Source organism: Colossoma macropomum, unplaced genomic scaffold (genome assembly GCF_904425465.1).
Source record: "Colossoma macropomum unplaced genomic scaffold, Colossoma_macropomum, whole genome shotgun sequence".
NCBI lineage: Eukaryota > Metazoa > Chordata > Actinopteri > Characiformes > Serrasalmidae > Colossoma > Colossoma macropomum.
This window is the reverse complement of record NW_023494806.1, coordinates 16,040,744-16,068,407: the sequence shown is the minus strand read 5'-3', so window position 1 is coordinate 16,068,407 and position 27,664 is coordinate 16,040,744. Positions and strand designations below refer to the sequence as shown.

Sequence of the window (27,664 nt, the reverse complement as noted above, 5' to 3'; positions counted from 1 at the left end):
AACCTTCCTTCAAACCTGTCACATCATTTATTCAGCTTCTTCCAACCACGACCATCTCCCACCTTCTTGGCCCACCTCTTACTAGAGAGTGTGTGTATGAGAGAGAGTGGAACAGGCCAACTGAGGTGACAAAAAAGAGTGTGTACGAATGAATAAGACAGCACCTTTTTCTTTTTCACTTTTTTGGAGAGCCAATGGGTGGGGGGGGGGCCTGTGGCCAGAGAGGCTGGGCCTCTGCGTCCAAGAAAAATGACACATTTTTATTTTTGAGCCGGCAGTGCAGCGGTTGTGGTTGGGCAGCACGCGTGGGGCTGGGCCAAAGCTCATATTTAGCCAGCGCTCCTGTAATGGGCGGCTGATTGCATGGCGAGAGCATGGCTGCTAATGACAGGGCTGAGGGGGAGAGCCCCTAGCTTACCAAGGCAGAGACTTGGACAGCAATAACAAACTGGGGATGGGGTTGGTGACTGTGTGTCACCAATTGATACCACATTTACGTTTGGTTATAGGCAATGCATGGCAGTACGGGGCCAGAGGGAAGTGATTTGTAATGTCTGAAGCTCTGAAAGTGGGGTCAAAGGATTTGCCCTTCTTAATCTTTAGAAGTCGCAGTTACCACTGCTGATAACGAAAGCATGATGTAATTTGAAATTAACTGCTTCTCAATTGTAGTTCATTGAAATAGAGCAGAGAAATCATGTTGAAATTCAAAACAATTGTTACCATATTTACATTTTGTAAGGGAGATATTTTATCATTGTTTATTCATTGTTTATATGTGATGAAAAGAATATGAAGATGAAATATTTATTTAAAGGACAGCAAAATAAACTTTGTCATCATTTATTTTGTTATTTTGACTTTGAAACAAATGGAAAAAGGTGCAGAGTTGAACCTGCTGACACAATGTAAATTAAATGTAAGTGTAATGTAATTTATATAATACAATGTGGTGAGTGGTCAGTGGCAAAATGTCAAAAGATTATCAAGTTTTAACCACTTAAACTCATCAGTCAAACGTCATTTCTTCACTTTCAGAACTACATTAACTTATACATTAGTGTCATAATAACTGATAACAGTTAATGAGTAGTAAGTGTCCATATCCTACATTTCTCTTGCATTTAATTAATTTATTTTTTGTATCCCTGAGTTCCAGTTATGTTGTTTGTGTGGTTTTAAGTATGTTTAAGTTCATTTTTACACAACCATTTACTGATCTGTCTATCCTTCAGAATTACAGAGGTTGTTAGAGGCTGAGCTTGTGCCTTTACTCTGCCTTTAAGACTGATATATGTGAACGATCTCTGTTCTGAATGGTTGCACTCATTCAAAAGGCAGTCTGGGCTGAAACTCGTTTTAACTTCAGCTTCAATATAGGCGAGTACACATAAATGTATTGGTTTTCGCTTCCATGAAATGGGTCATTTAAGATATATAAATGTATAACAAGCCTGCAGTTTAAAGGGGTTAACATGATTATCTAAAGCTGGCACATATACATCCAAAAGGACACAGTAGTTCTTCTACATGATACCTGCACTGGGAGGCCTGTGTGTGACTCCGGGGGACATGCTGTTCCTCTGTAGGCTGTGGTGGGCCAATGGGACCAGGTTATGATTGCCTAGGGAACCACCGGGGTGGCTGTAGATCTGGTTGCTCACAGGGATGGACACAGGCATCTCATAGTTGGAGGGGGGCACAGCCTAATGGGAAATAGAGGGGGAACATATGGACAAGGCAAGAGTTAGTAAAAGAACAGAACTACAATCATTACAACAACTTGTTTATGCACTGCAGAAAAGGAGAGAACAAGAGCAATCAAGGGTTCTTGAATCAAGTTAAGTGCTTTGGTAAATGTCCATACATAATGCTTTGAAAGATTTGAATAAGACAGTCCTTCTCTCCAGTGTTACCTAACAGGCTCCAAATCAATATAGAGAAAGATACTACATGAAAGAAATAGAGGCACATAGAGAGACGTAGACAGAGAGGCAGAGCATGATCTTCTCTCATTCACCATGTCACTCTAGGAGAGAGGCTTAACCTTGAGGAGCGGTGGCAAGTGAGCTCTTCCTCCCCCATGTTGTTTCGTAAGGAGAAAATAGCCCCCTAATTGCAGCCATGTGTCCTAAGGGTCCGTAAGTGCTCATCTGGGGGAGCATCAGCCGGCAGAAACCGGAGACGAGTCCCTCCCTCTCTCTCTCTCTTTCACTCACTGTCAGTCTATCCCTCTCTCTCTCTCTGTCTCTCTCTCTCTCTGCCCGCAAGGCCATAGCAATCACTTGCACAGAGCTAGGCAAATATTTTTGTTCAGTGTTGAAGGTCTCTGAGAACGAGGGCTCTTCTTTCCCTTGTGTGTTCACTTTTTGCTTTCTTTCTTTTTCGCCTCCTTCCTCCGCCTAAAGGTGTGCCCCATCATGTTTTCCACAAAAATCCCAAACAAAGTCTTCACGTTTTAGTAATCTTGAACAACCCTTTGTTTTGCTACTAAATTTATCTACCACTCCACCCTGAGTCCTATCATTTCTCCTCTTCTGTGTTTTCTAGATCATGCGTAGGGTCAGCTTTCTTCCTCCCTCTGCCTCTTTCTGTCTCTCTCTTTCTCTCCATCTTTTCTGCAGGCTGTTATTTGTGTGGTGCCATCCTTCCTGTTCTCCTCTGTAACTCGGAGAGCACAGCCCAGCCATGGTGACCGCAAGCCAAGCTGCCACCATGGCCGACACAATGGCCGACTCATCCCTGACCCTGACCCCACCCTAGACTAGTCGCGTACTGTGGGTTCTGCCATAGCCAGTCCACATTTTTGTTGTTTTCTTTTGTTCCATGCACTCAGCACTGACTGGCATAGATGTGTTTGGAGCTGGAATAGACTAAAAAGGTGGACTGGCTAGGGGTCCCTGAACTGATGGATTAAAACACTTTGTTTCTAGTTTCTATTCAACCAACTTCTCAGACTGAGCTGAACTTCTGAGGTGTGGAAAATCCCTGCAGATTTCTTTGAACAACTGAAAGCAAGATTTCTAAAAGGAACAGAAGCTGTAGCGAAAAGGTGGACACACTAAATACTGAAAAATGTAATACATTTAGTCTTGAGGCTTCTGTATAATTTTCGTTTAAATATATATGTTTTCTACTTTATTTTGCTTTATTTACTTTATTTAACTTGTACTTAACTGCCAAATTAGCTGGAAATTGAATACATTAAGGGTGGTCTCTGACTTTTGCACAGTACTGCATTTGAACAATTTTACAATGTCCGTATTGGATATTTTCATACATCTACATCAAAACCTTTTCTATTTGGAATTGCTGCACTGAAAAATAATGCACTGAATTTAATGTGTACATTATTTTTACATGCATAAAATATCTTACATCAGCACAATATCAAAAGTTGATACAGACAGAAAGATGAAATTGTGTTGATGTTATATATTTTATTCCTGTGGAAATTATATACATACTTAAGTAAATTCAATGCATTACTCTTTTTGGCATGTGTGCCTCGTAGTGTTTGTGTATGTACATGTCTGTGGGACAGCGTCTCTTTGTGCTATGCTGTTTTTATGCTGAGTTATTTCAGACACATGGACCAGCACACTCTTTCAACTAGCATGCTCTGAGGAAACCCATGCAAACTTAACTGGCTAATTTTACTAGCTTAGACATCGTTTCACTTCACTACAAACCCTAAGTGAACTGTACGTGAGGTTAAAATGAGTATTTGACTAAGTGGAATTAACAGAAATGCTGTAGATTGGATTGCACTGTTGCCTCATGAAGACTCAACACATAACTAGGCATAATTGGTCTCATCAAGGGGAAAAAAAAAGAAAAAACAAAAAACTTTTAAACCCACAGAATGTAATTCAACAAGCAATAGAAAAAATGTCAACATCCACTTAGCTTAGTTAGCAGCATGCTATCTTATAAAGGTAATAGTGAGTTTAATCTCAAGCCAGTTCAAGCCACTAGCTTTCAGTTTTCCTGAGACAGCGGTTAGCGCTATGCTAGCACGTCTGAATAGCTGTTAGCTCTCTGCGCGCCCTCCTCTGCAGCTGCTGTACTTACAGGGATCTTATGAGTCTTGATCATATGATCAAACTCTTCGTTAATCTGTTTGTATTTCTCCTCCGTGCGCGGAGTGAGAGCGAGAGCAGACTCGAGCTCCGGGCTCTCGCCGCCTTTGTTCTCCTTCTTGCTCAACGCCTGAAGGCCATAGAGAACAAAGAGAGAGAGAGAGAGAAGGCGAGTGAGAGTGATGTTCATGAGTGAAGGTACTTACACACAGTCTCTGTCTGCTGATCATTAGGTCTATGTCCTCGTTGATTTTGCGATACTTGTCCTCGGACTCGGGGCTGTGACCAGCCGAGTCGTCTGCGTCTGGGTCCGGGCTGTCACACCCATTTAGGCCCTTCTTTCGCAATGTCTGCAAACACAGCGGGTGGACGTAGATCAAAAAACAGCCATGGAGCCAACATCAGGGAGAGAAAGTGTATATCTATACTGTGTCAGGCTTAAATATTGAAAAAAATTGTTGCTTTGAATGGACTTGATCTGAATGTTTACATTACTTACCTATGCATGAAATATATTACATCAGCAGTTCAGTTTACTTACTTTTGTAATAACACAATTATAAACTTATAAGTTTAAGTGTTATAGACTTATAAGAATGTATATCATCACTGTCACGCAAAAGCGTTGTATCTACATTATGCAATTTTTTACTTTTTTGCATGATTTGAAAACTCCATTTACCATTTGCTTTGAGTTAAATTTTCATAATGAACAGACTAATAAAAGGCCTTTATAAAAATATATTTAAAAATTTTGTTATATTAACTTTCATCACAAGTAAACAATGTTTTTTTCATCCCCTATGAAGTTACCATTTTGGAGATACAGGGTTTTGTTCCAGCAGTGATGTTCTGCAAACATTAAAGAGGAATTCCATATTTTTTTTTCAAATTTTCTACATATTAAATCAAGATACATTGTTATTCAAGGTGGTCTGATGTAAAATCTTCCATTCAATAGAAACTTAGTCACAATTGTTCACAGTGGTGGTGACAGGAACTAGATGTCTGAAGTGTTTAATGCCTCTAAAACCTCCCTCACAGAAAGTTATTACATGAAATCATTATGAATATGCTGCCTGATGCCTGAGACATTGTTTTATGGAAGTTTTGAGATAAACTTTTAGCTTCAAATGTATTTTTTTTAATCATTTGATGGCTATACGTAAGTTGTAGATATCACAACCTCTAGTTCTTATCATCACCACTGTAAAAGAAATCAGAGTCAGTAGGTTTGTCTACAATGCACAGTTTTACATCAGAACATGTTCACTTAGTTACATCTCAACAATCGAATTATGTAGAAATTTTGGAAAATTGGTAGACTTCCCATTTAAGGACCATGCCTATCTTCATTGTTCAGGACAAAACCTCCTTATTTCCATCAAAACAAAAGCAGAAAAAGGTATCTTGACGTCATCGTGCTCGTAAAGACACATACTACAAGCAAGCTGGAGATAAACAAAAGACAACGTACTGAACATTGACACATAAAAAAGATATTTAAAAACACGATTATGGTGACTCCTATTTAAGCCACTCTCAAAATCTAGTTCTCCTGACTGCAGAGCTAGCAATTTCCCTTCCAGCCACCTGATGGCCACCTTCTAGTAGAAATGACACGTTCCTCACGTGGAGGTTTCAGACAAACAGTGGCTGAAGAACATGTCTGTACTGTACCTTATTGTGATTGTTCAGCACAAAGTGAATACAGCACAATCTGGTCCTCCACAGAGATTTCACAAACATTTCCTAAATGAGCTTGTTGGTGGGTTCTGCATACTTCAGGTACATAAATAACCATGTCCTCTCATGACTTCATTAAAGGAGGCTCAACTCTCACAATGTAACTAGAAAGAGAGATAGCAGAGTAAGATGCCTCATCAAAGCGAAGCACGACTGGCTATAATAAAGAGAGATTAGCGTATATGGGGGATGCAGCAGCTCGCTAACGACACACACAGCTAGCGCACTCACACACACAGCGTCTCTTTCATCTGCCTGTCTGCATCACACACCCCATAATTAAATTTACTCTGCCGACGCCAAGATTTGATGAACACTGACGAAAAGAGTGAGATGAGACAGGTTAGGCTCATTTTCCGTCTTCACTGTGACGCATATATAACAATCATGTGTTAGAAGGGATGAAGATATTCTGCTTGTATAGGAGGCAGCATATGTGCTGTCTATTTTTTTTCCCTTCCTTGTTTTATCCTACTACTATGCGCTGATCAAACCCTTTAAAAATACAGTTTGTATTCTTTGAGTGGAAAATGACAGCAACATTGAGGTCTATACTTTAAAACTACCCTAGTACTGAGTTACTAAGCTTATTTTGCTGTCCGATTCAAATGTAATTATGTAATTAAATATTTGATTACATAGAAAATGCAATGAGTTACGTTTACATTCAATGCATTCTGCATTGCCAGCTTTAAGTCTGTAATTCTGATTTTCTTCATGTTTGTTTAGATGCTAAGCAATGATAAAAACGTGGTAAAAATATAAAACAAGTTTTAATCAAATAAAAATCTGAATAAAATATCTCCTCTTCTACTTTCAGTTGAAAGTTTAGAATCTGCACTTTAGAATTTCTCTGCTTGTTTCAATGAAATATGAGTGAAGGATAATGGTTACACTAAGGGTTGTACTGCCTTGGCAAGTGAAGACCAAGTCCTGGACACATCAAGACCGAGACTTTGTAGACATCAAGTCTGAATTAAGACGGAGAGCAGATTAAGATTTTTTTAGAATTTAAAAATCGAAAAATATTTTATAATATATCTACAAAGGCGTATTTCAACAAACATCATTTGTCATAACACTTTCTGAAGTGAAATCACATCAAAATTGACAGAATCAGTCTTTATGACAATTGACACTTATTGAAATAAACCTTTATCAATGTTTAAGTAGGTTTATGTCCGTTGTCATGAAAGTGTGTAGGTGTCATGCGGCTTTATAAATTCATTAAAGCGTTACTGAGATAATTAACACCAAAACCATGCTTTTAATATCAGAAGCGATAACTGACACCTATAAAAGTATTTTTATTAAGGTTTCATTACCATACTTAATTTAATGTCATGTTAAATTATCATAGTTATTATTCATAAGGGTCAATTTTAATTACTATTATTCTTTTGCTTCATTAGACTTCTCTATAAAATAACACCAACCTGTACACATAATTTTGGGAATATTTGGTGAAATCAAAATCAAAGGAAGTGCTGACTTTTTAGCATTAGTCAAGAATCAGCTAATATGTGAGCAAACTGTCTTTCCACCATGTTTATAACTCCTGGCTTTCTTGGCCCTGAGTGGTCTTTAAATGAACTTGGATAGCTCCAGTGATATTTAGGTTTACTGCAGCACTAGCAGTTATTCAGGTAGGCCAGTGGGGGAGGGAGTACAGTGCTGGGGGGTTTGACTGCGCTGGCTGTTAGGCGCTGAAGGGTAAAGAGGCAGTGTTGGACTGATGGGAGGCCATGCTGGCAGAAGGAGCTTTCAAGCAGGGCCTGGCAGTTTAGGAGCCAGCGTGGGGCCGCCACGGGGGCCCCCTGGAGGCCGGCAGCTATGCCACTCATTCCAGACATGTGCACCTGTCAGAGCGCCCACACCTGTCACCAGCCCTCACACACACATAGAACACACACACGCAATGCATGCAGACTGTTCTGCAGGGGGGCACGGGGAAGAGCCAATCACCAGTGTGCATACAGAGGATGGCCATAGATGGCTCACTGCCTTTTGATTCATCTCTCTCTCTATATATATTTCCTCCATGCACTATATCTATCTATATCTATTCCTCCATCGCTAATGATGTAATATTCAGCAGGGGTGGGTGACATGGGTGATAAAATGTGATATAGCCATACAAATCATCACGATACACAATGCATATATGTAAATATGTGCTCGTTTGTTTGAGGATTGCAAACAAACTGGGACACCAGCAAAACAGTAGAGCCAAATAACCAAAGACTTAACTTAGTAGAAAAAAAAATCCTTTTAAATTGTGACAACTGTAAAATGATGTGACAAAATATACATAATGTAAAATATAATTTTAAAAACTTAATTTGTAACCTATCTACCTTCTCTGTTTGTAAATTGTTTTGTCTTTTTTCCGTCAGTCAACCACAGATGTTGCACTTTTAGAAAGTTTGGGTACTACTGTTTTACAGGCTCTCTACAATTAGTCTAAATTCTTTTATTAATGAGCAAACAAATTAATTAATGTTTATTACAAAGCACGCAATTGGTCAGTTCACTAGAAATGCTCAGGAAAGTGCTCTGTGATGTAATTTTTCACAATAACATTAAAATTCTCAGATCACCCACTCCTACATAACACATAGACACATAGGCTATAATAAAACAGAACATGCTAGAATTTTAATTTAAAGGGAAAAAAAAACAAACCTGTCTGACAATTAAATCAATTTCCCAACACACCACTCTCCATCTTTAATGTTTCCAGTTTGTGTGACTAAAAATAAGTCACTGTAGAGAACAAACCCGCTATGTACTTGGAGCGAGCAGAGAAATCATTTCCTAGGCTGACATCTTAATAGCTTCAGTAGATGAAAGCTGCATGATCCACCGTCCAAAACATTATTGATGAGGAGTAATCAATCTAACAAAGCGGAAAATGGCTTGGCAAAGGGAGCAGAGAGAGAGAGAGAGAGAGAGAGGGAGTGAGGAGGATACAGTATGGAGATAGATACAGAATGCAGGTGTGTGTGTGTGTGTGTGTGAGAGAGAGAGAGAGAGATAGAATGTTTGAGCTAAAAACATCAAGGGAATGTGAGAGGAAAAGATGAAGGAAAGTAGGAAGGTGAATGGGATGGAAGATAGAACGGGCAGCAGCAGCGAGAACTAAAAAGGAGGGAGAGAAAAGGAAAGAAGAGGGAATAACCCCTTCAGAGGCATGCTCCTAATTAAATGCCTTCCTCCCACTGTTCCCTACTGGCTTCTTCTGTCAGAGAACAGTGGAGATACAGTGGCCTATATACACTCATTTTGTCTAACCTTCAGCCCAACACACGTGTGCGTTCAAGCTAGACATCAAACCAGGGATCTACTGGGAACAGTCTATGCCACAGCCCCTCGCCATTAGCCCCCTGAACCAGAGGCTTGTGTTTTTCAGATATTAATCTCAACACTTATAATTCGGTAACTGCTATGAATTATTTAGTAACTAATATGGAACTAATATGTAAGTTATACAGTTGAGCTTAACTGTGGGGCCATTTACAGGCCCTTGTGGTTTAAGGGGTTAAGTCATGTTGTGATGCTATTTGAGCTTGTTTTTTTACAAAAGTTTTTGAAAGTAAGGAAAACAGTAAAGCAAAGAAGCCCAAAGAAGCCAAAAATAGATTTATTAGATTTATCCTGTTTTATTTGCTCAGAAAAAACACTTAATTTACGCCAAGTACAAATTATATTAATAAGTAGTGATTTTATGTATGTTAATGTGCTTGTTTAACCATTTCCAAACCTCTCCTTAAGGACGCCCAGTATTACTTGCAGTTACCATCCAATGCCTGGTTTGACTAATCAATACTTCATTATGTCAAATTAAGTGAGCTGGTGATTTGTTCTTTAAACTAACTCACACGACTGAAAAAAAAATAATTAGAAAAATACATTCTTATAGTTTTTGTTTTTTTTTCTTTTTTTGCATTTATTCTAATGATCTACTGTCATTTTACTAGTAAAAACACACTTATTGCTATGATTTGTTTTAAGTAATGTATGTAGGTGCCTAAGAACTTTGCGCAGTACTGTATATGTTTGTAATATTAGCAGGCAATAATAACAGATAGAAGCTTTTCAACCAACCAGGGTCCAGTTTCCCAGAAGAATTTTGGTCTTAACTGGTAGAGAGAATGTTCAGTGTGATGCATGCACTTCCATTTAGGAATCATCTTTGTGCTAAAATGCTTTTTATATTCAAAGCTAATTGTTGTATAAATGTCTCTGTAATACCAGACCAGAGAATTTTGGTCTCAGTCAGACCGTCTGAGGCCCAGACTTTCAAACCGATGTATTGGGCAGCTGTGGAAAAGCCCTGGCTGGCCTCCCAAGTGTCCACTTTGACCTCTTTCTGCTGCATGACCAGTTTCTACCCGCTCAGGCCTGACCATCAGACAACCCTGGAATCGGGCCCAGGGGGGCTCAGGTCCAGACAGACACTGCGGAGTTTGGGGGATGTATTTTCAGGAGGTGTAAAAGAGGATCCCTCCAAACTGGTCAGAGCCTCCTTTCCTGGGGCCACTTTGGCAGGACAGCACGCCGAGGGCTGGAGGAGAGCCCACATTCAGTGGCGTGTTTATAGAGGCCAGGAGACAAAGCAGGGCGACAGTGTTTACGCAATGTTCCCGCCCGGCCAACAAAACAAATTCAACCCATTTCCTTATTGGAAACAGAGGCTGAGCCCAGCGTCCTGCGACCCTGTTCAAATTGCGCAGGCCACAAAAGTAACCTGCAACCCCATGAGCTTGGAACCAAGACTAAGACAAGCTCTAGTATACATTTACCGTTCAAACATTTGGAGTCACGTTTCATATTAATCATTGCTGTTTTAGTGAATAATAACTTGTATAGATTTAAATATTATAAACTCATCAAAAGTTAAAACAAAAAAGTTAGTCATCAAAAGTTATTTAATATTTCAAGTTTTTTGGCAACGAGAAGACATTAAGGGATAAATACTGTAGCTATCATTTTTTGTTATCTAACTTGAGAAAGTTGTAAAGTACTGACATCAGACATTACTATGGTGTTGCCTGATTGACAGATTTGTGTGTGGGGGGGAAAAAAAGCTAGTGTTTCCTCAGACTGTGGCAAGGCAGTGTCTCTTTCTTTGATAAATCATCTTAGCAGGTTGTATGAAAAAGGGAGTGTTTTCACATGAAGTCCATATTTCAGCAGTCGGGTGGTTTGCCTTATTCAGCATGTAGTGGACCAAGAGCTTTTTCCACTCTGTGCTGTAGAACTGTAGACACATGCAGAAAGCCGCTGACTCCGAGGTGGTCCCATTAGGCCAGCAAAAATGACTTCATACTTCTCAGCGGCCCTGCCTACGCCATGTGCGTGACTGCGTGTGGGGTGTGTGTGAGGGTGCTGGGGGTGTACGGGGTATTTAAGTGTTCCACAAGAGGGCGGAGAACTACTCGCACTCTTACATAAAGTGCTGTGCAGCAGTCCAGGCCAGCCAAGAAAACTGTTTCAAACTATTTATCTAGGCAGTAAATGTGTCTTTGCTTGTAAAAACATTATAACAGTAGAATAAATAGAAATAAACACTAATGCAGAAAAAGTAGCAAAGTTTTCAAAAAAATGTTTGTAACCAAAGCATGAATTCTATGGTTTTAACCATACATTCAATGGCAGCAGCATGATTTGACATAGGTCCCCAGGTCCATCCACTTTTATCACTGGCCCACCCAAACTGACTGCTGAAATGTAGTTTCAAAATTAAATAATTAAACATTAAAATGCTCCTGCTAAATATATGATATTCAGAATTCTTTGAATTCTCACAATTCTTTGACATTTGCTAATAGTGTTCCACTCCTGAGCACACTTTTAAACATCCAGCTACCAGTTCCAGGCACAACATAATGCTATGAGAAGTTTATGGAGTCCTGCATTAGCAGTGATGCTGCCAGCATTTTACAAATGAATGTGGGGAGGACCATTACATGGATTTAAAGATAGGAAGTGTGAACACAAGTTGAGACAAAAACTGTACATGAGACAAAAACTGTAGTTATCCAGATATGAATTTACACCATCAACCTGCTCATTAACACCGTGATTAGTCAGAATAAGGAATGCACAATATATTGGTGGCTGATATATTGTTTACCAATAAATGGAAAAAAGTAATTATTATTATTATCAGTCAAATATTGAAATTATGGCCAATAATTACAACCAATAATTTTGCATCCTATTTTTAGCTTGTGCACACCCTTTCTAGAGCCCACAGCAGACTCTTTGGGTCGCTTTGTGTTTCATTGTAATGTCCTACCATAAATTCTAGCAGAAAGTGTACTTTCGTTAGAAGCTATATTTTAGTTAGATAGATATTTAGAATTTGAATCAAAATATTTGCGTTTTAATATGCAACAGAAAGGCTGGGAGATTTGCGACTGAGACATTTTCAGATATGTATGCAGATTTCTGTTGATCTGAAACAGAATATACAGAGTTCAATGGCGAAGTTCATGATCCATTGCTACAGTGAACATGAACATTTACAGTGGTCAAAGCTCAAGTTCCATTGTGAGTGTAATAACATTGTTATTTTCAATAATCTACCACTGTGAATATCTTTAGATAAGAGTGTCTGCTAAATAATAATAAAACATTAAAGTATTTTATACACTAAAAACGCTTTTAAAATATCGGTATCTAGTCATACAGGACACAGTAAAAAAAATGTTATTGGTTAAATGGCTCATTGCCTTATCTACTCACAAAGGGCAGTATTGCGATAAAGATTAAAAATGATACTGTCCAGCCCTGTTACATACATTTACATATGCAAAGCAGACAGACTGACCACACATTCAGCCATGCAGGACAGCACAACGTCCCATAATTGAGTGAATGAGATTTTTTTTTAGCAAAAGAGAGAGAGAGAGAGAGAGAGTGGGAATGAGAGTCAGGCTGTAGGTTATTGGAAGCAGGTGGCTGGGTGAGAGCAGGGGAAGCCACCACTTCATTAAGTGCGGTTTGAACACACTACGATCCGCTAGCCGGGCACGAACAGAGACGACAAGGGGCAGGGACGCCACATGCCTGTGTCTGTATGCGAGTGTGCGCAGAATACTGCCTCCCTTTTGGTGGTTTGTCGCAGAAGACCTTATGCCTGTCTCTCCTTATACAGTTACAGCCAAGCTTCCACTCTCTCTTGTAAAGTGAGGGGCCTTTTCTTAATTCCTCAAACCCCACAGATTGGCTACTTTACCATAATTGTAATACTGCTCAAAAAAAAAAAGAAAAAGAAGAAAAATACAGCCTCCTCCCTATGCACTGTAATCAAGTATCAAAGAGACAAGCTTAAGACCCATCAGCCCACAGTTAAAGCAATACCGCACTTTAAGGATGTAATTACAGCTGTCTGTGGTTTATATTGGGTGGGGAGGGGTGAAGGTGGGGGTATGTAAGGAAAATCCATGCACACAGATAAGTACTGTAGTTGGGGAGCTGCTGAATATGGGCTAATCCCAGTACAAAGGCATACAGTGTAGGAACCGTACTGGCAGACGGCACAATAGCGAAGCAAGTGGCGCTCTATTCAAGAACACAGCTGCTCCTCATAGGAACATTCATATGCATGAAAGTAAAAAAAAAATGAGATGGGGGGGAGGGGACTGGTGTTGGTGAATCGTTTAGTTTAGTCGTACAGGGTTTAAACATATCTTAAGGGTATGGATTGGATCTGGGGCTTATGCTTTTTTTTACTACGGTAATTTTCCAAAGCCATAGCGAACACTGTTAGCGGTATACTGTCAGTGGGATTAGGGTTGATTAAAATGGATAAAGACTGTATTTTCAATAAAAAAGTATGCAGATTCAAATCTATAACCAAGACATTATAAACTCACTGTCTAATACTGAGAATACTTGTTCTCATTGCTGTCATAGCTAGGGATGCATCGATGTGATAGCTGTGACGATATCCAATATTTTTCATGGAGATATCTGCCGATGCAAGTACAAAAATATTTAGAAAATGTATTGTTACTTATTGTTACTATTGTCATGTTATTAAATTGGGAGTAAACCCACCTGGATTAGTATTACAGAGAAATGTACCACTATAATTATGTTTGTACAGTTACAAATGCAGAAAAATGAATAAAATGGAGATATTTTAGTAGCCTTAGTAACATTTTTCTCTTTCAGAGTGTAATACATTTTTCATCAAATTTGGATTTGAAATATCAGTCAAATCTGTTCAATGATGATTTTTTAAAAACAGTTATCACCTGATGATTCCAGTATTATCGTGCATCCCTATCTCTAACAAGATATCATTAACTCACTGTCTAATACCAAATAATATTTGTTCTTGTCGCTTTCATAGCAAAGCTTCATAATTACATTTTTTCCATTTAGCTTTGAAAAAGGCAGCTTCCATTCACATTTATTGTGTGGACATTTCAATTGGACCAATACAATTGTTTGACTTGGAATTGTTATTAAGTTTTGTCAAGTCTTTTCCGAATCCTGGCAACCATATGGATAATGTTTCTCCAGAATATCCTGTCTTCACTTTGGGTCTTGAAGACTTGTCCTTCTGTAAAGATGTAGTTTCAGAGATAGATTTTTTTTCATGACTGTGATATGTTCTTCAAAAGCATCTGTCTGTTGATTACAGATTATGACTGTAAAAAAAATCAGACTCTCATGTCCTCTCACTGTGTCTGTATTAATGAGCACAGTGAAGGCATTCATATTTTATGACCCATCCCATTTCTGCACAATAGCACCCCAGTCAGGCTCAATAAAGGGGCACTTATGCCATGGTTATCTTTCTATTTGCTACAAATTCAGAGGGTCCGGATTTCTTTTTATATTTGCAGAAGGACAGACTGACACACGCAACAAGCTGTGATTCTTTTTTTGGGTGGTGGTGAGAGTCCCTGCCCCTGAGTGTGAAAACACACACACACACACACACACACACACACACACACATGCACACATATACACACACTCGCGTCAGTTATCAGCTTTTGTCTGCTCTGGGCCTCTTATCGTGCAGCTGCATTACAGGAAGGGGCCGAGGGCTTTGAGGAACAATGATCAGGCACCTGACCTCTCTGGCATGACCTTGTGTTTCCACACCCGACTGGCCCAAAGGGAGCCCACGGAGGGCTGCTGAATGCCATCTACACCCACAGCCCAAAATAGACCGCTCGTTTTTTTTCCACCCACATTTGCAGGGAGGATCAGGAGGGTGCGTCTCTCATTTTATACCATTTTTAAGCGAAAAAAAAAACATTGATTACTGGTATGCTGCACAGAAATTGACTACTGTATGTCTGAGCTATTGTGGTGCATACTGGAAAGATTACAATGAGTTAAGAGTGTCAGATTGCTATTTGTGGCTCATATTAGAACAGATTAAATTGAGTAAAGACGATAAAGATTTCCATTAAGGTAGACAGATTAAAACCCACAAGATCATAAACTCACATACAATACTCACTGAAAACATTCTGTCACTGTCATCAAAACCTTATAATTCCATTTTTATATGTAGTTTTTACACCAGTTAATAATGCCAGCTGGGTTTACACTGTTTGATCGTTTCAAAATGAAGAGAAATGGCTAAAAAAATTCCACTGATTTGTCAAAATGTCTTCATAAATTCAGTCCTTAAAATACAAAGTGATTGAGAATGGTTTGATGTAAAGTGGTTTACTGTACTCTTCACAGTGATGGTGATAAGAGCCAGGGTTTGCGATGTCTACAATGCAAATATTGCCAATTTATTTGCTTTCCGAAACCACCAGTGGACCTACATGTGTCTTCTGAATGTTTATTTGCAATGGAAAGCTTATTGGTGCCCTCGCATAGTAAAAGTCTTACAGAAATATGGTCAAAAAAGGCCTGTTCTTTTGTTTTAAAATCTGTCTCACTTGATAAGAACATGAACAACGCTAATAAAGCCATTCACAGCTTCTTCTCTTTCTCCTTGTAACTAAATCAAACAAGGCTTTGTCTTCCCTGCTAAGGAGGAGAAGGAGAAAAAAAGAAAACTCAGACCGACACTGAAAAAAAAGGAGAGAAATAAATAATAAAGAACCTTTATCCCGAGGATCAAATGTTTATTGGCACCCCGAGGTCTGGTGGGGAGGGTGGTGTGAGAGTCGAGTCTTGTGCCTTAGCTGGCCAAGGGCAGCGGTTCATCGGGTGCTGAATGAATAGAGGCTTGCTTACTCACCCTGTCTCTCCACGCCTATTCTTCTCCATTCGCTTCGCCAGCGCAGTAAGCCAAGCGCTAAATTTAGCATCGGCGAGCGCTATTTTTAGGCCACTACCGTTTTTTTGAGGCATTTATTAGGGGAAGAATACTAAAAAAAACACACACTCTCACGCACACACACCACACACACATGGGGAGAGTGGGAGGGAGTAAGAGAGACAGGGACAGAGAGAGAGAGAGAGAGAGAGAGAGAGAGAGAGGGAGACAGAGAGAGAGGGAGGGAGGGAGGGAGGGGGCTCCCACTTTGGACATCTGAAATGCACTCGTTTTTTAAGTGTTGCTGCGAGTGCTCTGCAGCTGTTTCCAATCAGAGGAGGGGTAGGGAAAACACGAGAGAGAGAGAGAGAGAGAGAGAGAGAGAGAGAGAGAGAGAGAGAGAGAGAGAGAGAGAGCACATGCAAATGATTTTGTTTTTCCCCCTAGAATCCATGAGCCACGAGGCACAAGTACAACAAGTTGTTCTGTGGCCGTCTGTCCAAAAAGCTTTAGAGGAGGAGAGCTCGAAGGCCCAGAGAGCACAAAGAAGCTCCTCACTCACTCACTGACTGATCAACCCTGCTTTGAAGGCTGGAAGTGGCCTCGCAAATATATATAATGGTAGTTATTTATCAGCTCGTCTGGGATGTACAAATGTCAAGAACTGGCTTATTTCTAATGAGGAGATCTTTGGAACCTTTCCATGAGGAGACAAAAAGTAATTGAAGAGCACAAACCTTTCTGAAAAACAACAGATGTTCATCTTATAACCAATGCAGCCTCTTTCTGCAGGCCCCCTACTGGCCAATGAATTCAATATTTTGAATTAACATAATCAAATAAAAATGTTTCCCCAGCTGTTATCAGATTAAGGACACTGTTGGCTGTCCTTGTGTGAAATATTATAACTCGTTGTTGAGCTGCTAGTGAGCAATGGGGTGAAAGGGGAGGGAACCCCTATTGTGAAAACAATTCACATCTCTCCACAAAGATGGCTGTGCTGAGACAAAACAGACAGCATAACTGCAGGTTTCTTGATATTAAAGCACCTACATACAACGGCCCCAGTAAAACATAGCATTTTGTTCTTTTTTTATGTTGACTTGCTTGCTCTTCTATGAAATATATTCTATCAACATTTTCAGAGAAAAAAATCATAGTTTAACTGGGAGACCTACTCAAAAACAAGTGGGAACTGCATTCTATAGCTACTGTGAAAAGAAGCTATTGTTGAAATAATACAAAATAAACAAATCACTCTAAAAGATGACACTAACAATCCATCCCATATCGTAATCTTTCCATTATAACAGTATCCTATTGGCGACAATATCATTGTTTTCTCCAGTCCTTTCACTGTTGATGTCCACGTGCAACAAGGTTAATTTGCTTAGGTGGATAAAGCCTACTTAATCCCAGACTCACTGGTGTAAACATCAAGAGTGACTGATTTCATACATCTCATACATCACTTTGCGCTAATGACCATAAACTGTACACAGTTCACTGTAACACATTTGTCACCAAAACAGGTGGAGAAGGACAAGAGTGTTTTTATTAACTTAATCATGATAACTACAAACACTTTTGCCTATCTGATCGCAGCTGAAGGGAGCTATCTGAGGGAACACGGTCGTGTCAGGCAGTTTATCGTATAGCGGCTCTTTGTGTGGAGAATGAATAGTGCTTCAGCTCAGACACTGCGAGAAAAACTGCTCTGGGCTAATGTTCCTTCTGATGCCGGCGCCACAAATAAGCAAGAAAAGAGTTATTTTCACGAGACAAGCGTTCGGCGCTAGCAGGCTGTTGACGTGCGAGCACCCACACAAGCAAAATATCTTTTAATTAAGTCATAACGGCTACTTTGAGGAGAAATTAAACTGAAATCAGTCCAATTAATTAGCGTTCCTTGGCAACATTAAGCGTTCCGCAAGACGTTTAATGAACCTGAGTTGACGCTTCTCTGTAGTTTTCTTTCCCCTCTCTCCCTCCCTCCCTCCCGCTCTCCTTTAGACAGGCGACAGTGGAGGGGAGGCGACTGCCCTGCTTGATCCCTCTCACACATCTCAGCACATGGAGACCCATATGAGGGCAAAACATCGTGAGGGAGCTTTACAGAATCTCATTAGCCAAGCAGGTAGTCATTAACAGAATGACCTTTGGAAATAATTACCAACCTCTCTCTTTCTTGTTCGCTGTTCCCTCAACGCCTCCTCCTCCCTACTACCCCCCCACCCCGCTCTGCTCCTCTCCTGCCTTGCTCACCCATTCAGAAGTTGCAGCTAGGTAAGAGTGGAGGTCCTAGCTGAGATTAAAAGGTGAATGTTCAGATTAGGCTAATCTGACAGGGGAATGGGATTGGCCAGAGCTGCCTCCAGTGTCTGTGCCACACTACCTGACTCCATGTGGATGGGCATGTGAGAGGAGTTGACTAGAGGTGGCCTTGCACTCCCCATATGCTTCTGCTCATTCACTTCTTGTTTTTTCTTTGTGGATCTCTCAGTCTCTCAGATGTCTTTAAGTACTTGGAAAAAAAACTGAATTTTAATACTGCTGTAGTTAATTTACAGAAATAGAATGTAAATTCACAAAAACAAATTATCACCTTTATGTCACAGACATTTGTATTTGTATTTAATGGTTGTTACTCATATTGTTATGGTAAAATATTGTATGCCAAAATACAGTGAAACTATTGTATTACAGTAAAAGTGAGTATTTCTAAGAAATTAGATGACTGTAATTTGACAGATTTCTACTATCACTGAAAAACATACTTTTACTGTTAATTAACAGGCTTTGTCTTGCATCCCTGCCTACAGTTTTTCTTCAGCGTAGAAAAGGGGAGAGAGGAGAAATTTGAATTTGTTTGAAATAAATAGAAAAACGTCAGAAGTGCACACCTCAGTCCTGTTGATGTAGAATGTAAGCCGAACGTAAATGCAATTCACTGCATAACCATGTACTGAATTATCTAATTATGTAATTATGTTTAAATAGTAGATAGTTAATCACATGAAACCCCCTGTAATTTTTTGTGGTCTGCTAAGCCTAAACCCACAACGCAGCTTTGCTGAAGAATGGGAAGACGTTGTCTGAATCTCACATACCTCCCTGTTCTTTACATAGTGCACTACATAGGTCATTAAATAATGACCTCTACACCCAAATGCTGTACTATGTGTTTAGGGGCCATTTGGTATTCAGCCTTTAAAGATTGTCAGCATTAACAAAGCACTTTCAGTGCATCATGGTCAATCTTCAGTAACACTGACTGTTTGCTGGTTTCACAACCCTGGCTGCCTCGGCTCTGCTCTAATGTGCCTCACATGTCGGGTAGGCTTGCCTGGCACTTGTCGTTATAGGAAATCTATCTGCCTGTTTGAGTTTTTCATCTGCTGCCAAACAAACCATGTGCTGTATCCATGCCAGAGGAACACTCAACAGTCTGCTCCATCGACAGCGCTGCTTTCTTCCTGCTAGTCCAAAACTAGCTAATTTTTCATTACGTAAGCACCCATAATTTGGTCTTTATTTGCAACTTAACATGTAATTACCTGGACCTGCCTACCTTTCCTCAAACCTGAGATGCTGGCATGCAGGAGGCTTTTAATGGGTTTTCACATAGTAAAATAAATAAATAAATAATAAAAAGTGCTATCAGAAGCAATTTGTTTGAGACATGATGAGCTGCTCCTTAAAAATGAGCAGAAACAAACTACAAGAATTACTGTCTATTACTGTCATGTTTGGTAGGGTCAATGTGGAGGGCAGTGTTAATTCAGAATGCTACAAACTGCAAGCTGTTCACTATATAGTGCACTATTTTGGGAGACTGCCACTCATAAAATTCCACTATTCCACTAAAATGCACTAGGTAATGTCCAAACAATGTGACCTAACAGGTGTGGAATACCCATAATACACTCTGAATAGTCTATGAATGTGACTTTTCCAATAGGTCAGCTTGGGACCACATAAATAATATCCTCAAAGAGCTTAACGGGCTAATTACTGTTTTTGGACTTTGACATTGGAAGTTGGATGCTAATGGGTTAAGAGACTGTATTTCAGTCCTCTTTTGAGTATAGCTGCCCTTTTACAAATTATTCCAGGCAATAGAATTGAGGAAGTAATGCCACTACATGGAACATCAATAGGCTTTAGATGGTTGATGGCCAGCTGACTAGCAAGATGTTTGTGTTGGTGTTTATGCAACAGAATATGAAGACAGTCACAGAATGATGAGCAATCCCTTTAGCAAGCAAAATCATTTACTTGGATCAATTTCATCTCCTATGTTTGTGTGTTACACTTTTCCAGCATTGGAAATAGTGACTAATGTGCCATTTCAAATACAGGGATTGATTTGTTGGGAATTCTTCCTGGGTTGGCATCATTCTAATAAATTCAGGTCAGAATGGGTTCACCGTGGGATTATCACATTTAGTGCGGGTGTCTTCCATTTCCTCCAAGTGATAAAATACACATAAGAGGATTGCAGAGAAAAGATGGTTTGGTTTTTATGCATTTTTGCATAAATTGTCTGCGTTTGAGACAGCTTTCCCGAAGTGAAGTATCTCTCCATCTCTCTCTTTATCTCCTGTTTGTCTCTGGCTTCCTCGTTACATACTGTATATAGGCTCTTATTACAGCCTGCTAGGTTGGCAGACGGTACTGGGTTAAAAGAGGAAAGGGCCTGACCCCGGAGAGCGGAGATAAAAATTGAGCGAAAGGAAGGGGAGAGCGGAAAAGAAAGCGAGCTGATGAGAGCCGGGGCGAGGGAGCAGGGCCGCCAGCCCCTCGTAAACACAGCTAAAGAGGCCGGGCCGAGCCTGGCGCTGCCACTCTCCCAGCGACGCTAATTATCAACCAAAGACATGCTAATTACACGGAGCTTTATTGCTAATGTAGCAGGCCGCTCTTCAAGACGCCCACACGCTGCGCCCGGCTCCCCTGCCTCTCCTTATCCTCCCACTGCACCCCCTGAGGCACGCCAGGCGAAGACAGGAAAGACTGCCTGAGAGTGTGTGTTTTATCCTTGTGTGAGTATGAGCGTGTGTGTTTTATCCTGTTGTGCGCCTGTAATTCCATGTATGTGTGTGCGTTCATTTATACAATGCAGAATCTCTATCAGTGAATATAGACTTGTAAGTAGATGCATGTATTTACAGACATGCATTTTTTCATAAACTTACAAGCGCACATACAATAACCACACTGAAGCTCAAAGCTGCTCTGTGGCTCTGGCACCCAACCCCTCTGCCCCCCTCCCCTTCTAACTTCAGCTCCAGCTCCAACACCTCACCCCCCCACAGCCCACCCCGAGGCCTCATCCCCATCCTGCCATCACAACAGGAAGTCTGCTTTGTTCCTCCTTACCTCCCACCACCCACGTCCCCCGGCCGTGATGTAACCTAGCAGCAGAGAAAACGGGCCCTGCAGGAGCCCGCCTGCTCTGCCGCTCGCAAATCCAGTTAGCTTTGCCACCTCAGCCACGCTCCCGATCGATTTCTCCTAGCCCAAATCTGCCAGGACGGAGAAAGACCTAGTGAGCTAGCACTAAGCGCCAGTTCTTCCCAAAGTGAGGGAAGACTTCAACGAGGCTGTGCTCTTTTTCACACCCTAGCCTGAGACGTTTGCACCGATTCTCCTCTGGCGGTTTGAGTTTCTCTTTTTTGCGAGGCCCTGCCAAAACACCAATGTTCAGGATTTTGGTTTGTTTATTCCACTGTTTCAGTAGGGCACAGCTCTCCAAACATGTCCCATTCTGAAAATTGGGCCAATTTGGACATCGCGCTCTCCATAATAACAGTCATGGATGACATGAAGGTTACTGACTGCTGCATTTGATGTGAGCAGAATAGAGGGGCCCAAAATGGCACCGCCACTTCTTTCTGAGGTGGCTTTTTTCCCCTCTTGCTTAACATTTATTGTATTTAAATGTAAAAATAGTGTACAAATGTCTAGCGCTACCAGACATGCTCCTTATCTTAGCACTTAGTGGGTAGTAATGCACTTATGTGCTTCAATTTCAGGGAAATTCCAAAGTGAAGCAAGACAATTTATAAATCATTCCCTGGACAGAGATCAGGTCTAGACAAGGTTAAAAGTGTATATCTATACAAATGTCTATAATGCATTAATGGACTGTAGTGGTTGTGCTGACCACTTGGAGAGCATCTCAGCTTTGTAATACTGGAGATATAATGCAGGAAATGAGTTTTATCTTCTGTTGGTCTTGGCTTATTAGGAAAATAAAAAAAAAACATCAAGCATGCTTCTCTTTGGCCATGAAAGTTGATGGCTACCAAGTCATTGCCTTTGCTCTACAGACCATCACTATGCAGAGACCAGCAGGAGGCTGTCCTACTAGATTTATTTATTCCATAAAGGGTTCGCTGTCTGTATATGGATGTCTTAACATTATGAATATACAGTATAAAGTCAAAGAAGAAAAAAAAATCTCAATTTATAGCAATATTGAGCAAATGAAAAAAAGACAGTCTGTGTACACACAGGCTTGTGTGAAATGGAGATGAGAGAAGGGACTGAGGGAAAGCTTGCAGAGACTCTGGAGAGTTCATGCAATATTTCAGAGAGAGAGTGAAAAAAAATGTTGACAGAAATAAAAAACATGCTTTAAACACAGCCTGAATCAATGACAAAGTAGAAAATGATTTCAGTGCCATTTAACGGCAATGGAGATACATCTGTCGGGTCTGGTTAATCGCTTCTGCCGCTCTTATTCTTGACTGTCAGTGGAAGAAGAATCTCATTTACATTCTTTCAGCAGAGCCATAATTTTGGAATAAGACAAATCAAGTACATCACATGGACTTTAAGGTTTAGTCTCATCTCAAGGACAAGGTGGGAAACTTGAAAGTGGAAAAAAGGGACCAAAATCAGAAGTTTCTAAGGAACTTGGATTTCCATTCTTGGGGAGGGGGGAACAGCAGTGCACAGTGTTTTCCTTTGCTGCAACCCACCTGATTCAACACAAGCAGGACTCACTTATTACTCAACGAGTTGAATCAGGGAGAACACTAAGCTGAGGCTCTGCGTGGCTCGAGGATGATATCCCTGATCTACCTGTTTAGAAAAGGGCTAGCTGAGGTAGCTACTTGGTTGAGATTGGCACGATCCAGAGAGGACAAACAGTATCTACTTCCATAAGCCCCTAAGTATCTCATCAGCCCACCTTTGCCCATGGGGAAAGCCTGTTGCGTAACCAGCTAATGCCAGGCTCAAGGTTAGCTCCTGGATGTCTGCCTCATGACCAGCCACTGTCACGGCCATTTAGTGCAGAACTGAACACAGCTTTGGTTTCAGGAGTGAAGCCAGTGATCACGCAGCCAACAGGCAACATATCACTGAGGCCCAAGAGCCATCCAAAGCTTTAGGCGGGTTCGGGTCACTGCCTTGGACACGAGGTGGCCAGAGATTGGCCGGATGTCAGGGAGCTTGTGTCATATGCTCTGACTACTGTCTGTTTGCTAAAAACAGTAGCAGAGGTCTGCTCTCTAGTAGCACTCCACAATTCTCCCATTCACCATACACATATCAGTGTTAATGTAGAGGAGTATGCCCACACATGCTCGAAGATAATAGAAAGAATGTACAGCAGCTATACGGTACTGTGCTAAAGTTTTAGTTACCTATTCAAATGTTCAAAACCATTTATCTGGGCAATAAATGTGCTTTACCAGTACAAACATCATGTAATAACAGAATAAATACAAATAAACATAAATGCAGGAAAGTAAAAAGGAATGTTCATGTTTTCAAAAAAGTAGTTGATGTCTTTTAGGCAAGTTAGAGCACAGGATTGGTTCACCTTGATGCTCCCAGCCACTGCGTTGACTTCAAATCCATTAGCAGCACACCTGATTTAACTTAGTGAAGTACTGTTTTACCAAATTGAGTATTGGATGACTACTGTAATTAACATGGGCTTCCTTGAGGAGAGCTTTGGAAAATGTTAACCATTAACATACATACGTATTGTATTAATGTTATTTCTGGAATATCTATTCACATATTAATGATTTTTCTGGAAAAATAAATGCATATTGCATACTACCTAGGTAATGCCTTTTTAAAGGCATTTTCGCAGGTGCCTAAGACTTTTGTACATGTACAAAGTATACGTGCACTTAGACTTTATACTTTTAGCGCTGGTGGTCTGCCTAAGATTGGAAATCTTGGGATTTGCTATTGAAATTATGTGTAAATGTTTAAAGTTTATGTAGATAGTGGACAGAAGATGCCTGTCCTAGACCTAACCTTAGTTCCCCAGCTTGCAGATTTTTGATTTTTTTTAACACCCACTTGGAAAGGAAAGACTTGTAAATTAGCTGATTACCTAGATTAGTTGTGTTAGGGCAGGGAAAACACCATAAAATGCATGACCAAGGTTGAGAGCCCTAATGACTATATGGCATTATACACAGCATCTATCACTTTCTGCTCCATTCATCTCTAATTCATCTTGTACTACGAGCTTGTACTAGTTGTTTGCTGCAAGGATGTGAGGGTTGCTCACCTCCACAATATCAGAGTTGGTCCTGCTCTCATGGGGCTCGTTGTACTCAGTGTACTTGAGCAGCACTTTGTCCATGTCGGTGCTGGCATACTGGAAGAGCTTGTTGGTACTGTTGAAGATGATGAGGGCAATCTCGCAGTCACACAGCACACTCAGCTCATAGGCCTTCTTCATCAGGCCAAACTTCCTCTTGGTGAACGTCACCTACAAGGGGGGGGCAAAGGAGGATGGAGAGAGATAGAGAGAAAAAGGTTGGAACGGTATCTGAGGATGAATGGTGTGTGTTTTGATTTGAAGGAGTACTGTTTTGAATCTCCTTGGCCTGTGAGTTGCCCTGTATATAATACTACTGTTGGAAAATCAATGCCTGCCCTTTTCTTTTGTGTTCATCCAAAATGTCTGGGAAAACAGACACTGGCGTAATAAGACTTTTTCCACCTATAAATCAGGCAAATGTTGGAGACAGATTCTTTTTATATCTGCTCTTACAATGAAAGTCAACCCCTTGTGTTACTATTATATGCTTAAACAACATAAATGCATAAAAAGTTGACACTTGTCAGAGAAACTGAATAATTATTGTGAGCCCCTGATTAACCTCACATGTCCAGTCTAAATATAAGAATGTCAGACAGTAGTATAATTGCACTTCCATAAAATGATCCCTTTGATACAGCCCGGTTTAAACTATCATCAACCTCTTGGTCCTATTAAGTGTATTTATTTATTATGCTAATTGTCTTGTATCTTAGTGTAACATGTACACCTAATCCTTTCTAAATAAAACATGAATTAAGAATGTTTGACTCAAGTAGATGAATGAGGGTCACGAAAAACTATTTTTTATACTTTTTATTTCATAAAAGAATAGAACTGAACTGCTCACACATAAGACCACTCACATAGAGAGGGCAGGCTTGAAAACATTTTCACAAGACATGTATCATAAACTTTTTCTTAGGCTTAAAAACAAGTTGGAATTAACAAAATGCACCAGCAAAATAGTAGGGCCACCAGCTTTGAAAAACTATTGATTACAATTATTTTTAATTCAGTCTCCACAGAAAGAAGGAACAGGAAAAATATTGAACTATTGGAAAAATAAATTCATAAGATGTAATAATCACTTGAATGATTCCACCATTTATATGTTATTGTACAGCTTATTGTTGCTGTCCAAAAACAATAAAAAATACATGTATCTCCAAAATGGTACCTTTACCGAAGATGGCAAAACATTCTAATTTTAATGCAAGTTAATGTAAAGAGAATTTATTCCAAGTAATTCTGGACAATTTCTTCTGGTCTATTCATGATGAAATTTACACACAATGAAAAGGGCAGGTGCTGTGCTCGTGATGTTGGAAAAAAAAATAGATAAACGTGTCTTGGATAGTAATGTTATACTGTTATTCTAAACTAGCTGTTCTTGTTTACTGTCTCTCTATAATTTGCCTAAATCTGACGAGTTATTTAGTGCTCTAGAAGTACTGACACTACCCAGTATTCACAAAGACACACTATGACGTAATTTGTCACCTCAATGATAACACATTGTAACATATCACACACGCATACACAGATTGTCATCTCCTAGCGCTAGCAATGCAGACAGGTGACTTCTCAGAAAATGCTCTCATCTATCAAATTAGAAACATTAAAAATAAGAGCTTGCACCCTCGGACCTGTGATCGTGTTAACACGCTCAGCACACACAAACAAAGCTCTAGTGAAACCACAAAGCTGCTGATGTGACTTGCGGCACTTGCAAACTCAGAAGAACCTCGTGGCTCAGCAAAGCCCTTCGTCTTCCACTGTGTTTGACTTTAATGGCAAGGCTGTGAGTTCAAAGTTCACATGGAACTGTGATTAAGTAGTGCTAAGCGCCACAAAACCGGTTATGTTTGGCTAACGGCTCTAAGTGGGGTGGTGAAGCAGTTAGCCAAGCAGATTTTCTTAAGGCAGAGTCTGAGAAGAACAGTCACAGTCAAATTTTGTGATATGATATATGACAGCTTTGGTGTTCCACACCAAATGCAGAGTGACTGTCCTTTTTTGATTTGCTAGTAAAAGTAGACATATTGCTAAATAGGCTGCGCAGCTGTGCATCAAATCTTGGGTGGTATTTTAAATATTTATAAGTTCACTGGTTCATGAACATGTAAAAGCTTCATAATTAAAAGAGCAGGAGGGAACAGGAATAGTCTTAGGTGGCATTGTTAAAATTACGCACAGATATACACATGCACAGACTAATCAGCCACGTGTGCCAAAAATTGAAGCTTCACAATTTAATCTCTCATTACCCCTCTTTTCTCTTGCCGTGACACTCTTCAAGTGCAAAACAAAGAAGCTTCGCTGCAAAGCCAATTACCTGGAAACATTTAATAGAAGGGTAAACATGCTATCTGAGAGACACCACCCTCTCTTTCTTTTCAGATTGGAGCACAAAGCTTTCCATTGACATTACACCTGGTTGCTGATACACAACTATTGCATTATTTCAGATGCAATGCACACCTACAGAACTTTGACAAAAATCTTAACAAAGTGTGACATTAATTGAATCAACAAATGGAGAGACATCTGACATCCACGGAGTTTGGGATATGGAAGATTTCAAGACCATGCTAGCACCCACACACACACGCTTTCACGCACCCACACCTGTCACCTTCACACGAATGCCATCCGATGGGTGACAGTAGCGTGTGGCGGCGGATACCAGCGGCCTCTCTTGCTGACAGCTAGGGTAAAATAAAATCTTGTCAGCAGCCCTCCGCCATTCCTCTCCACTGAGCCATAAGGGAAGTGATTATGTTTTGATTACGTCTCATCAGCGAGGTTCATTAGGGAAAGCTCGGAGAACACCATCGATTGTTTTGACAGTTCTTCTTCTATTTAAGAAAAAGGCCAAGGTGGAGACGGGAGCTTTCTGCAGAAAGTTGTCGCCCCTGAGCCCGCAGGCTGTGTGTGAAGTTTCCTCACGATGCTGCCGCTGACTCATTCTGAAGATGGTGATAAGAATGTGAAACCTAG

At 40.3% G+C, this 27,664-nt stretch overlaps 1 protein-coding gene across 6 annotated transcripts in view; it reads right to left on the bottom strand.

The window, feature by feature from the left end:
- mef2cb (myocyte enhancer factor 2cb) overlaps positions 1–27,664 on the bottom strand; it is an 89,510-nt gene that overhangs the window by 12,325 nt on the left and 49,521 nt on the right. For 3 of the 6 annotated variants that reach the window (XM_036598941.1, XM_036598944.1, XM_036598942.1), the window contains 3 exons: positions 24,626–24,829; positions 4,289–4,432; positions 1,538–1,706 (listed from right to left, as the gene is read on the bottom strand). In XM_036598941.1, the coding sequence (XP_036454834.1) occupies positions 1,538–1,706; positions 4,289–4,432; positions 24,626–24,829 (517 nt within the window). Of the gene's footprint in view, positions 1–1,537; positions 1,707–4,074; positions 4,213–4,288; positions 4,433–24,625; positions 24,830–27,664 lie in introns of all 6 variants that reach the window. The other 3 variants (XM_036598943.1, XM_036598945.1, XM_036598946.1) reach the window with 2 other exon arrangements.